Here is a 13,704-nt window from a genome sequence, read left to right on the forward strand (position 1 = left end):
CAGATTGATTGGAAGCTAGAGTACAGCAAGCAGGGACCGAAGAAGAGGGGAGGAAAGAAGGAACAGAGGCTGACTTGAAGGGAGGCAGCAAGAGTAATAATAAAGGAGGAATCGAAGTAGGGCGAGGCCTGGCGCAAAGTGGATGATGGATGACTGAAGGATGAGAGTGAAAGTAAGGTAAGGCAGGAGGCAAGAACCAGGCGCCGCGGGTCAGGTTGGGCAGGCAGGAAGGAACATATGGAGACAAAATTGGCGTGGAAGGGCATGTCACAGTGAGTGGAAGTACCTTTGCATACGGTACAAGGCAGAAAGATGGAGAAAAAGACTATTATTGCCTTACTTACCTATCTACCTACCTATTTATTACCTGCCTAGCTACTTACTCTTCAATGGACTCATGGAGGTGGAAGAGTGAAGGCAGCACAGGAAACCGATAGGGAGGGTGAGAGTGAGCAGAGTCCGGGGAGGAAGATCTGGGCGCGGACGTGGACGTGGGCGTGGAAAGTGGACCCTCCGTCTTTCCTTTTGGCCTGGTTCCGGTTTTGGCTGGGTCATAGAGGAGTCACTCGACAGGGCCACGCCTACCCCTCCTCTCCATCCCACCTGCCCGCCCACCCGTTGCTGATCCTGCCTGCACACACACACCCACACACCATAACCGCCCCATGTCCGCCACTCGGGTGAGCATTGATAGAAACACCCCGAGATTTATCCCTCCTCAAAATCATGCGCTCCTCCTTCCTCTGGCGAGAGTTGAGGTGGTTGGTTGCCTTGCAGTGGTCTGTTATCCAGTGAGACTAGGCCACACCTCCACTTGTTTTCGTGGAATAGCACTCTGCCATGAGTGTATTCAGTCGCGGGAGACGATGCAACTAGATAGCGATGGCGCAGGGGGGGGAAACCAACCGCGTTGCGGGTTGCTTGGGTTGCTCAATCGTCATGTTGTGGCACTGTGCTGCTGCTTCGACACAGCTTCTCTTCTTTGCCCGGGTGAGACAGTCTCTTTTGAATAACTGTCTTTCCTCCTCGTCTCAGTTTCCTAGGCTTTCCTGGGAGGCAGTGGGTTGGTGCTAACACGGAGAGGTGTGAGTTTAGTGCTCCCCATGCAACTGCAGAGTCGCTCGCAGGTCCAGACCAGTCCCAGAGGTACTTACCACATGTAGTCTGTATACCTACCTACTTAGGTATCTCGCGAAGAGGTACATTTTCCAGTCGTCAGTCAGTATCTCCTCCACCTTTGTCACTTTCGGCGCCTATTGCTGCAGACAAAGCCCCCCAAAAGTCGCCGTCGAGGCAGATCAACCCATCTATTTGCCTGTGCTGCTGTCGTGCCCCTCCCCCACTACCCCTCCATGGAAAGACGCCAACATGGTACTGATACTAAATTCCTTTGGTTGATTCTACCTTGAATTGCAACACGAAATAGAAACAAAAGAGAGACCCCCCCAACACTGTTCCTCAAGCTAAAAGCACGGTGAGTGAAGCCCCCGTGTATTAGTTAGGCATTGACTCTCAATCGACTCCATCAACGGTCAATTGTCATCGGAATCGTCTCCGTCCGCAACGCTTGTCCTATTGCTTTCACCTGATGCCACCACAACAGCCGGTGCTCGCATCATTCCAATACCCCGTCGTGGCGTCCGAAAAGCCACCCAGCCGGTCACCCCTCTGACAACAAATGGGCACTTTGGAGCGCGTCTCTTCACAACGAACCCACGAACAGTGCATCTGACGACACGTAGCAGAGGTGTGTGGGTGTCAAGAGGGGTGGGCGGGTGACAGCCTGTCTCTGATTTCAACAATCTTGGTGCCGAACCAAAGTCATTTGCCCTCCGCTTGACGCCCAATCAGCGTCAGACTCCACGAGTATTGGGCCGCACCATGGGAAATCCTCGCGCCGAGCTCTGCTGCCCTCTGTCACCATCGTCGCATCTGGATCTCTGCTGTACCACTGCAGCCGAATTCTCTGGGTCGGTACCTGATCGATACCCAACACAGGCGCCATACGATGATGAGGAGTGAGCGCAGAGCACAAGAGTCCAATAGAGTATGTCACTATGTGCATATTACGCACGACTGGACCAGCAAAATGGCTCACCAGCTCGGAGCCAGTTCGAGAGGGTCCCTTCGAGTGTTAGAAGCCTAGGATACACAAACCTCTGCCGCAAACGGAAAGGTTGCGCAGCAGACAGGGCCGTAGCGGCCAAGAATTTAACTGGTGCCGCGATTGACGATGGTTCGGGAAGCGGCGGGCTGCTTAGCTCCAGTGCACACAACATGGGATGGCAAGAGAAGCGAGGCCAAGCTGGGGGATTGTTTGCCTCTCGGCGGTGGCGGTTAGTCAGGAGGCAACTCTGTCGGGTATTTCCCCACTGTCACAGCGTTTGGAAAAGTCAGTGTTAGGTGTCTGGCTACCTTCGCCGATACCAGGACGCTGGCGATGGGGTCGAATCGAGTCAAGTTTGTGTCTTTTTTGGATATTTGTCCGAACTGTTGGTTGCTGTGCTTGGATGTCCAAGAGCCACAGCAACCACACATTCCGTCATCAGCATGACTGTGATAATCATTAGCATGGCTTTCTGGTCTAAGTTGATCATGCAACTCACACCCTGGCCTAGCGAACGAATCCAATGGGGCCAACCCAACGGCAGAGAGGCCCAAACAAATGCAAAAGGCGCATGGGAAGCCTGGCTTGAAACGCGCCTTTCTCAGACTTAGTGCACAGCAGCTTGGCCCAAAGTACCATGCGTTTGTTCCTGCAAAACAGCGTTGAAAAGCAAAACAACAACGTGGACGGACGCCAACAAAACCGAGGCCAATTACCTCACCGATGGCGCATTCGGTGACAACATGTGCGGTTGCAAATTGGGCTGAAGGTGCTGCCTGCAAGGCAACAAGCAAGTTGTACCAAGCAGGGTATGGCATTCTTTGCGCGCGGAAGGCACCAATTACAGGGTATGATGCAGCCGTGGGCAAGGGAAGGGACTGCGTTGCCAATCCAATTCGGCCAAGGAACCTGGAATTAGCAAGAATGAGCCGGTGAGTAGAGCCGCAAGGCAGGCTCGCGCGCTCCTGCCTAGGTAGATTAAATCCATCAATTGGTTCAAGACTCAAGAGTGAGGTTCCCGATGCCAATCGCGCAAAGAGCGTGGCAAGGCCATCGGCCACAGGATGTCAGAAACAAAAGCGGGAGAGAGCGATTGGCCAATGAGTCGTGTCCACTGATAGCTCCATTCTCCATCACATACGCATCAAACACCCACAAACCAGTCTCCTGCCCAGTGAATGTCAGTCTCGCACGATGGATGATATGTTCCACCTTGAAGAATTGGAGGCAAGTTAGAGGCCGCCAATTACTTCCGAAAAGACAGAGAAATTCTTTAAAGATGAGTGGCACCCGAGATCCAGCTGGCCAGAGCTATCCTCTTGTGTATGAGGTGGGAGAAATTGGGCTGGCCGGAGGAGTCAGCGACTTGATGGCCGCCTCCGATGTTTTGTTCATGACGTTAACATCGAGTTGAACGTACAGTTCATTTGAGAGCCGGGCTCTCCCGAAACCCGCCGTGCGTTTTACGTCAAGATTTATGTGAAGCGGCAGAACGGACGCATGCCTGGGCAGATGAAGCTAAGAAGGCCATTCCCCAAAGTACTTGCTTGTTACAATCTCAATAACGACAGTGCAGGTGCACAGGTAGATCGGGTTCCATGGCACTGTTGAGAGGTGGGTACCGTGTTGACTCGGTTTAGGCGGGATATGGCGCGCGGCCTGAGTGACTATTCCATATGCGTGCAGTCTCGAAATGCAATACTCATCAGTCCGACCGACAGTCGGGCCTGGTCCTGTGCTCCAAGGGTGATTGGTTTGAGTCGTCGAGTATGGAGCTTCACAGGTCTGGCGATTGGTGATGAGAAGGTCGAGGGTGATGTGCATGTATCGGAAGTGTGAGTCACCGGGAAATTTTGAACGATGGAGAAATGGAAAGAAACAACAGAAAGGCGGCCTCCCTTTGGTCTTGCTGTGAATTAAGTCGAAACACTTGATCCCCTGTCCCCTATTCCGGATTAGCGCAACTGTAACTTATCGATAAGACGTTACGTCAAGGCTGCGGTGGTGGAGAAGGCATCAGTGACCTGGAAGTGCGATGTAGGATGTAGGTACACTCCTTTTGCTGTCTGCCCGCAAGTACCGGTACCGGTACAGCATGGTAGGTAGTCAGGTAGGGTCTAGGTGTCTATGATCACCCCCCCCCCCCCCCCCAAACCCCCACCCCTTGCGTTGTCTTTTTCTCTTTTCGAATTTTTCTACTCTGTAATGTCTACAGAGTACTTACTCTGTACACAGTATTTTAAGCGCAGGCCAGACACGCAGTATTCAGTATTAGCCCCAGCACACTGGAGACGACAGGCCAGAAGCAACCTTCTTCTGTATTCCATGGATTCCATGTTGCACGAATCCAATCTCTAGGGGGACCTGATTCTGGTTCGTTTGCCGGCTGGACTGCTTTTCTTTCTGAAATGTCAGCCCAGATCTTTCGGCTGTGACCTGGCATTGATCTGTTTTGGTCAACCCCCTGGTCGTTAACTGCTAGGGCTGTCCGTCCAAAAGGGGGGCCTTGCATGGGATCCAGCCAATCCCGACCATGACACCCGCAACAGCCAGCTCGGCGCTTCCATCAAAACATTCTTTACAGTCACAGTTGTCATACTGCTTCGCATCTGCTTCCCATCCCAACCCCGGCTCAATCCAGGGCCAATCCGACAATCACACAAAGGCTGCAGCAACAGAGATGCTCTAATAGTAGGTTAGGCAACTGAAGTTTGAGTCTAGGCGTGGGGTTCAGTAATCAGCAAGAAGGATTGCGCCGAGGTGAGGACTTACACCGGTATCTCACGGCCCTGAACTGACCGGCCTCCAATGCCAGCTCAGCTGGGCTGCTCGGACTTGACGGACTTTACGCTCCGATTCCACAACAGCAAGGCGCTCGACGCCAGTCTCACAACAGTCAAGGCAGCATCGTCATTACGATGGAGCGACCGCATGATAGACTTCTGTCAGCCCGGGCATTGAACCTGGCAAGAGCTGAAGGCTCTGTCCCTCCGAGCTTTCCGGATGAACAAGCGACACTGCCTTGAATTGGCGGGCTCATTATTTACTGCCAGGCTGGGCCAATTGAAAAGCCGAAAGTGAAGCAGTCTATCGGTGCAACCCCTCAAAGCGCGGCTGCGTCCAAGGGACAAAGTGCAATATCAATCCTGTCTTTGGTGCCCCGAACCAACCAAAATGGGTGACACCCAAGGTATGTGGCTTACCCCAATGTAATTGACTCTTTTCCGAACAGCGCACAGAGAGCAAGTTCAGTGCAATTGGATGACGCAGACCAATAGATTTCGGTAAGCTGTGCTTGCTCGGTCGATCCCTACCAGTGCTCCTCCGTGTCTGGTCGATCGAAACACATCCCAACACCTAAGCTCCCCAAACGCTTGGAGCCTTCGTTCTCGGGGCTTGCCCTGCTTGTGATAATGCCTTGCGCATCTTTTCCCGTGGTGACGGGAAGTGCTGGCTGAGGAGGTCCCAAGCCGAGTCCGAGAGCTTGGTGTCGAATTATCTGTGGTCTAAAAGGGGGAGGCTATGCGCGGCTCGTCCGTCGCCAAATTGTAAACTGGAGAGATACCTGGCCAGCCCCCTGTCTTGTTTCTTTCTTCGTCATGAGGCCCTGGGTGATACCGAAGGTTCATTCCCCTTTTCGCCTTCTGTGACGACTCCCCCTTGGAGTCATCTGAGGCCATTGGTGGGCGGGAATACCCACGCCAATGAACATAAAGCGTTCGGTAATTACACCATCGACAATCGCGCTTTGGCTGCCTGCTCTCTGCTAGGTGTTCCAAGGCGTGGTTCTCACGCAAATCAAAAATAACGAAACTCAGAACGCCCTACGTGCTGCTGAGAATGCAGAAACGGTGGGCGGCAGCCATTTCACAGACCTGTCTGTCACCTAAAGTAGGCCAAACCCCACCCCCTCCCAGTGGGCGCGCACACTGTGTCTTGACAAAGTCCCGGTGAACGGAAACTTATCGATAGCGGGACCGGACGCTATCAGTAGTCGCCGCAGCGCAGCACATCACCGGACTCTCGTGTGGTTGGCCGTGATCGGGTTCATCCTCGCTGCTAGTAGCGATCAACGTAAGTAGAATGGGATGATGAGGAGGTGTAACGCAATTCACCAAGTGACCAGCCTACAGTGGACTATCTTGGGGTATCCCCTCACGTCAGTCTCACTCGGGCGGAGAGACAGTGTCAGTTCAATGGTCAACGACCACACCCACCCAGGCGGAGAGTCCGGCCACATGACCACCCTCCAAGCCCCCTCCTTATCGTTACAAAGCGCAGAGGCGGCGGGCGGCGTTGGTCTCGTGGGAGCTGTGAGGGAGAAATGAGACGGCACCGACGGTGCGCTCTGACGCTGGTTCTGCCTGCCTCGCGAATCCCGCCTCCTCCTAGTCACTCGCTGTCGCACTGTTTTCATCATGGTGGTCGATTGTCGAGCCGGTCCTTCCACCGTTGCATGGGTGAGCTGGCCACGAGGGCACAACTTAAGTGAGACCACCATTGCCATACCTCGTCTTACCATCGTAACCGCTTTGCCTTCCCATAACGGCCGGAGACATGGCAATAGCACCATGTAGAGGTGTGTTTGTTGGGTGGGGGTCAAGATTCATACTCTCCCTCTTCTCTTCTCGTCTACCAAATCACCGACGCAGGTCATATGGTGCCACACCATTTGATTGCGAGACCGACTTCGCACACCAAGGCACCCTTCCGGCGCCTCCCAACGAAGGCGAGTAATCCTATACGGCAAGTGACGATGGCCGGCTTCTTGCTCAACTGCGCTGAGAGGAAGGACCAAAGGAAGGAAGGGGTCAGGAAAGATGGAAGATGGCGGTCAATGGGGGGATGGAGTTGGGTTGTTGGCTTGCTCTCGTTTCTCGTCTCGGCCGCGGGCAGTGCAATATTAATGAGACGCGCGATACGCACCGTTTCATCGCCTTGCCTTAGCCCGGCGTCAAGTTCTGGATCCGGATCGACCCATGAACGGCCTGTCTTTGGTCAATGGCTCTGTCCGCCTAGCCGCCAGCAAGAGAGGCGGCGATAACGACATTCTGGTCCCTTATCACCCCTCCTTCCTGGCTATCTTATCCCTCCTGCAGAACGAGGGGTATTCTCACATGTGAAGGTGTGCCCCGCGTCTCCCAACGTACAGAACCCTTTGCAGACGAAGCGGCCTGCCTGATCTGGCATGCACAGACGAATAATCAGTAGGGGGCAAACGGGGCCTGGATTCCTCAAGGGACTGGGACCCGTATTATTCTCACACCCCTTCAACCTGCCAAGTCGAAATGTGGATGGCCGTTTGGTGGCTCAGAGTCGGTGAAGATGAGTCGACATTTCGTCCATGTTGACCATGATGGCCCTGCATACTCGCGGATACACGAAAAGTGGCCAGATTTGTTTGAGGGTAACAAGTGACTTGGCTGATTCTGTGAAATTTCGCATTGAACAGCAGAGGAGTGACTGCTTCATCCGAAGGGGGATATCTTGGCTACCGTCGATGGCTGCGTCAACGGATCTAATCTCATCAATCATATCAATTTATCATGGTGTGAGGGCTGAGCCCCCCTCCCCCAACGCGTGAACTCGTCTGGAAAGGAACGCCAGATAGCTTGGTGCGAAAGAGTCTAGACGCAGGCCTATGTAGAAATATCGCACACAGCACGCTGTTTGTACTCGACCTTCAAGTCTATGTTGCAAGGGGTGACGAGGTGAAAACGAGTTTCATCCAACGTATTGCAGAGGGCGGTAGTTCCTATCCGTTTCGCTCTCTGCCAATCCCACACCAATCGTGTGCAATAATGGAGTAAATCAGTCAACCGCAGCTTGGTCGATGGAACGCTTGCGGTTCGAATTGGTAGAGGTCGTATCTTCGAGCATGTCACAACCCAGTCAGCCAGCACTCCATGGCCGCGATAAAACTGCCTTCAAACTCATTGCGGCGAGATAGAATACTGGTAACTTTGTATTCGGTGAGGAGCTGCAGGAAATTTTGGTAAACTATGCACTGATCAGATATACGTGGCCGAACACCAGGAACGTCGTCCAGTGTCTGGATGTCTTCGACTCGTCCTAGTATTTTATGCATTTCCTTGTAGTTGAAATCGGATCATTCGGGCTGATCAATTCCTTAATATCCGATGCGTCTTGGCCTGTCCCTTGCTTTCCAGCCATATATACTGATGCCTTACATCGATCTATGCACCTGGCTGGGGGCTTGTCGGCGACAGGCGTTTCTCATTGGATTGTGACGCCCACTGTGAACAAGTTTTAGTGATCATAAGTACAATCATTCAGATACAGAGTTGTGCCACTCCACAGAAGATTCTGAACCAAGGCATTATTAGCCAGGCCATACCGAGGTGGAAGCACTCGTGTTTCGGGGCTGACTTCACAGGTGAGGTGCTCGTCTCAATCCTTCGACCAAGGGTTCCCTTTCTCAGGCAGTGGTAGGATCACCAGCCGTCCATCTTGTCTACCTGACACCCCTCATCAGCAAGTATCCGAGAAAGCAGGCCTGTAGCCTGATTGCGCAATTAGCGAAAGCTACCGGCGACATGTCTGGGATTAAGTTGCTGCGACGGCTGCCTAGCAATATGTCCTAGTCTTACGCGTCGGTAGCGTAAGGCACATCATCCCCCTTACTCTGTCTCTTCATCAGCTGTTTTCATGAGAAGTCGTACACCACGAGGCTCTCTCTGCCATCCTTCGTTTCTTTCAATACGATGACCATTTCATCATCGAAGCCCACCCAGTTTCGCCGATCATCCCATCGAGGCAACGTCTCGTCGGGCTCGTCTGCAGTCAAATTTGGCTGTATCGCGATGCTTTTGCCACTGACGCGTCCTTCAAGCTCCCAGACCCGAATTTCTTCGCCCCGACAGCTGACGCTCACGGCCTTGCCCCTGGCAGTGATTTCTGCGTCGCCGATGCCTGACGTGTGGCCCCACAGGCGGATGCCTGGGGAAAGGTTCAGCTTTGTCGCATTTGACGTACAAACATGTAGAACCAAGGTGTTGTCCGCCATCGCGGTGAGAATATATGGGTGGTTATAACAGAGTGTCTTGGGGCCGTCAGATATTTGCGCAGAGGCGTGTGATTGTTGAGGGGTCTTTAAAGGCGCCGAAGAGACTGAACATGGAGCCTTGACAGGTTCGGTGAAGGCCAGCCGAGTCGACACAACCGACGACGAATTCTGCCCACCTGCGCCTTGACACCTGACTTGAAGATCCTGGATGCCGATAGACCATCCCTCCAAAGTGGAGAACGTGTATGCGATGGATGCAATCACATACGAAGCCATTTGACGAATCGACAAGGCCAACGGCGCTCCCGAGGTATGCGATTTGAGAGACGTCAGCAGGATCGGGGCAGGCAGTGAGGCAGCGGCTTGCAGACTGGCTCGACCGGATCTCTTCTTCGCAGCCCCGACATATAGAATCTCTTCAATATCGCTGTCTGATTCCTGTAGAGTCGCACTTTCCGAGCCAGCATCCGTTTCACTTTCTTCGGAAGCAGTCGTCTCCTTGTGTTGTCCGGAAAACGATGAGGAGGGCGTCGATGCCGGCGACTGAAAGTGGTACAAAGACACGAGAAATTTTTCTGTTGCAGTCAAGACAAATGGATGGCGGTAGGCGATCTCAGCCAGCTGGCCGTTACTGGACTTTTCGTGCTTGTACCGCCGGAGAAACCTGCCATCTTCGACATCAAGCCTCCAGGCACCAAAACTGCCGTCTAGGAAACCGACCGAGACATCGAGCTCCTTGTGTTCGAAAGGTTGATCGTCTACGGCCAGGCATGTCGGTGTTGTCTCGTCGGTTCCGTCCCTGAGCCCAATCTGGGCAACGGGTTCTCTAGTTTTGAGATCCCACGCCCGTAGGCCATGAACGCCGTCTGCGGTTATGGCAATGCCTTCCACCACCTTCACGAGCGTCTTCCGCGGCTCCGATAAAGAAGAGGAGGCTTCTCCGACCTTGAGCTCTTCGACTGAGGCATTCCCGCTGGCCCAGTTGTGACGCAATCTGTACTGACGCTTCCAGTCTACGGCCGCTTCGGAGCCGCATCTTCGGCCCCAGCCACCGTCAGCCCAGAGCGTTCGCCTGGCAGAGTAGTTTATTCGTGTTCTTTCTCGAGTAGATCCGTCGCGGAACCCGGGTATTCGCAATGCGCGAGGCAGGACAAATCGGTGATAGTATAGTGTCCGCCATAATTGGGAGTCGGAGGAAAGGCGGTAGAAACGGCGGGACACGGGTGCTATCCCTAGAAGATTCGAGGTCGGTAAAAACGACAGTATGCGTACGAGAAGTTCATCAGAAAGAGACGAGAGAATATCGTCGGCTGCGAAGGTGGGCTCGCTTTCGGTATCTGTGTTCGAGTCATTGCAATGTGATGCGGTGAGGCGCGCCCGTTTGGAGACGGACAGCGGCTCTTCAATACCGGCGAGCGGATGGTGCCTCTTGCGCTGCATCTTTCGACTTGGATGGGAAGTACCGCTGCAGCTTTCCCTGCGGCGCTCGGAAAATTGTCGAAATGGCTGTAGGCAACTACTGTCTCGCGAGAGCTGTGACCAGGTTTGTCTTACTCGTGGGGGGCTAGAGTCGCCGTAGCTAAGAGTTGACGGCTTTAGGACATGCGGCGGCACCAGGATGGCGATCTCCGATAAGATAACAGTCGTACATGGATAGCCGACAGGGTTTCGCGCACAGTCCATGCGGGTTAATTCGACTGTCGTGAACCTCCAACAACACTCGACATCTCCGCTCTCCCATGTATCAATATGCACGTTGGCGGTACCGTGACTCTTCTGCAAATTGGGATACTGAAGACTGATATTCTCAGCATTTCACTGCTTGTCCTCTCTTATCGATTATTAAACTTATGGCTTTCTGTCGGTACAGCCATCAACTCGAGCTAATTACTCCGAAAACTGACCCAAGTCCAAGTCCTAGTACGTGCGCTTCTTCTTCGATATCTGCCCGTGGCTTCCATCCTCAACCCTTCGTCCTTATGAAGACACAAAAAGAGGACATCAAAATTCTCGACCATCCATAACTATGGGCAGACGATATTGTCTTACACCCGGGAAGTCCGGGCTGCTAAATCAAGGCTCGAGTAATCGCGCTTCTCAGCGAATGTTTGAATCTCCTTACTTCAACATATATTTCCACACGTGGTGCCCTGACAACGCTCAAGCAAGCCATCCATCGTAGTTCTTTTGCATCTTGACACTCATCAAAAGTTCGTGGACTGCCTGCTTTCATTCTGCAAGGTGCCACGGCGTCCTGTTGCAATGGTCAGGATATAGACGGACACCGCGGTTGCAACCAACGTTGACGAAACAAAGAACTTCACCAACATTTCTCTGCAGGTTGACAGACTCGTTGGAAAGTCTTTGGCTCAGGTTGGTCGAATACAGGCGTGTCTTGCATTATGATGTTGCCGAGCATCTCGACTTCGTATGCCTTGGTCACCTGTTTTGTGATAACGATATAACGGGACGTAATCGTACCATGCCTGTACATTGAAAAGAAAGAAATAACTGGGTGTGAGCTTCGGAAACCCGAGGTTGAAGGTGCTTGGAGATGATGTCTCCGGCCATCCTAAACATTACGCACCCGTCCATCCAGGCTACCGTTCGCCACAACGAAGACAAGCGGAGAGAAGCTGTCTATGTCAGTCATAGTACTATTCTATAATTCAAAGCATCATTGGGCGTGGGAACAGGACGATATGTCCATGTCGTCTAAACCTTATACTGTTCATAACCTGCGAGCAATCACTAGTGCCATCATTCCGACAGTCATATTGCCGAGAGCTTTCTACCATATCGGTTTGGCCTGGAATTCAGGGCGCTTGATACCTCTTCGAAGAACAATACTTCTGGATTGGATAAGATGTCTCTAGCAACGACGACGATAACAACAACTTGATACTCCTGAGACCAGGAAAGATTTACTTACGCCTCTTCAATCGAGCCTCCTTCAACCTTCACATTCTCCTCGTTTTCAGCTTCGCACCTACAGAAGGCCCGATTGTCCTTGTCGCTCGATTCCCCTGATGACCATGGTGCTCCTAAACCTTACATATACAGACCTCAACCCTTTTCAACCGTTCTAACCTGTTGGAATCTTGACAGGGTGGGATTCCCGGCCTGCAGTATTACTACAAATAATCTGTCTTTAACGGCGAGGGGTGCCTAGGTACTTGCTGCACCGGCCGAACGTCTGCTCCCAACCCCTTGGATTTGTGCTCTTGAGCTTCAACATCATCCAAGATTTGACCTTTCGATGCCGCATACTGTCACTCATCGTGTCTCAGGACTATACTTTCTTTCGAGCCGCTCATTCGGATAATTACTGCGGTATTGTACCCGGGCCCGAAAAGCCCAGGCCGTTAGTGAACTCGAAATGTCGGTTGGAAAGATTACGCAGAGTAAAGCTTCAACCCTAGACATCCCCGATAAACTAGAAAGGCTCTGGTTCGTTTTTTGACGGGAGGTCATTTCTATATGCTAGCGAAGACGCGGGATTCGTGGTTTGCGTCGTTTACAGCACAGGTTGCGACCATGGCCAAGTTGATGGGTACTATACCGACGATTGGCTTTTACTGGATCGCAAATACCCCGAAAGAAGCTGTGATGGATAGGAAGTATGCCTGGTTTCCAAGCGCCAGCTGACATAGAACAGATGCAACTCAGACTAGAGAGAACCACAGCTTACTCACTGGCCGTTCATGGGTATTCAAAGTGGAAGCTTTCCCACGAAGAGATGATCATTGGATGGCCTGAAGGTTATGGGTGGATGTAAGAGGCGATGAGGATTGGGAGGCGGCACAACAACGACATACGTGAATCCGTTCACTGTACAACCAACTAGAGTCAGGAGTATCGCGCAGAGTAATCGAAAATCCACAGATAAACTGGGTCCTTATCCACCAATGGCAACAACGAGTGACTGTACACTTGCAGAATTTCGAGAACAGGAAAATAGTGGCCCCCCCTCTTTCGGGTCCAATCTGTATCGATTTTGCGACGCAATAAAAGCTCACCAGCTGGTAATCAAGCCTAGGGTAACTAGCATTCTCCCGGTCGCCGTCTGGTGGGTCTATCGGAGTCGGAGCGGATCGGTATCGGTATCGGGCCGGGGCGGAACGGCTCCGGAAGGATTATCCGCACTCTGGTCGAGGATTTGGGTTGTGCGTTTGTAGACTTCTGCGACATGGAACAGAGGCCAGTCTCGGGTAGGCTCCGCGGAAAGGGGATGATGATAGCAGTTTTCAGCTCCAGCTCCCAGCTCCGAAAAGTAGGGTTCACTCCGAACAGGCGCACGTGCTGACTAAACCTCGGCTAGCGCCTCTGCGTTTTGCTGGAGAGACTTTCGAGATGGACGATGGGCGCTAGGGACAGCATCGTGGAAGATGATCAACGCACTGGAGTTGTGCTCGAACCTCCGGGCGGACAGTTGGCCTGTCCTCGCCGCTGACTCGTCATTGGAGGCTGACGGGAACGCGAACACCTCGGACAGGGTGGAGGGCACTCGGCTTCGAGTAAATGCCCTGAAGCAGCTGGCGGGGCGACAGGGTCAATGACATGAAATTGC

General features: G+C 52.8%; 1 protein-coding gene across 1 annotated transcript; it reads right to left on the minus strand.

The window, feature by feature from the left end:
* Positions 1 to 8,774: 8,774 nt before the first annotated feature.
* On the minus strand, positions 8,775 to 10,574 carry CH63R_07666 (F-box domain-containing protein; the record flags this gene model as incomplete). The annotated part of the gene is made up of 1 exon (XM_018302641.1): positions 8,775 to 10,574. One exon carries the CDS (start codon positions 10,572 to 10,574, stop codon positions 8,775 to 8,777), a length of 1,800 nt encoding a protein of 599 aa, XP_018157419.1.
* Positions 10,575 to 13,704: the final 3,130 nt, after the last annotated feature.

The sequence above is a fragment of the Colletotrichum higginsianum genome, chromosome 5 (genome assembly GCF_001672515.1).
Source record: "Colletotrichum higginsianum IMI 349063 chromosome 5, whole genome shotgun sequence".
In the NCBI taxonomy this organism is placed as follows: domain Eukaryota; kingdom Fungi; phylum Ascomycota; class Sordariomycetes; order Glomerellales; family Glomerellaceae; genus Colletotrichum; species Colletotrichum higginsianum.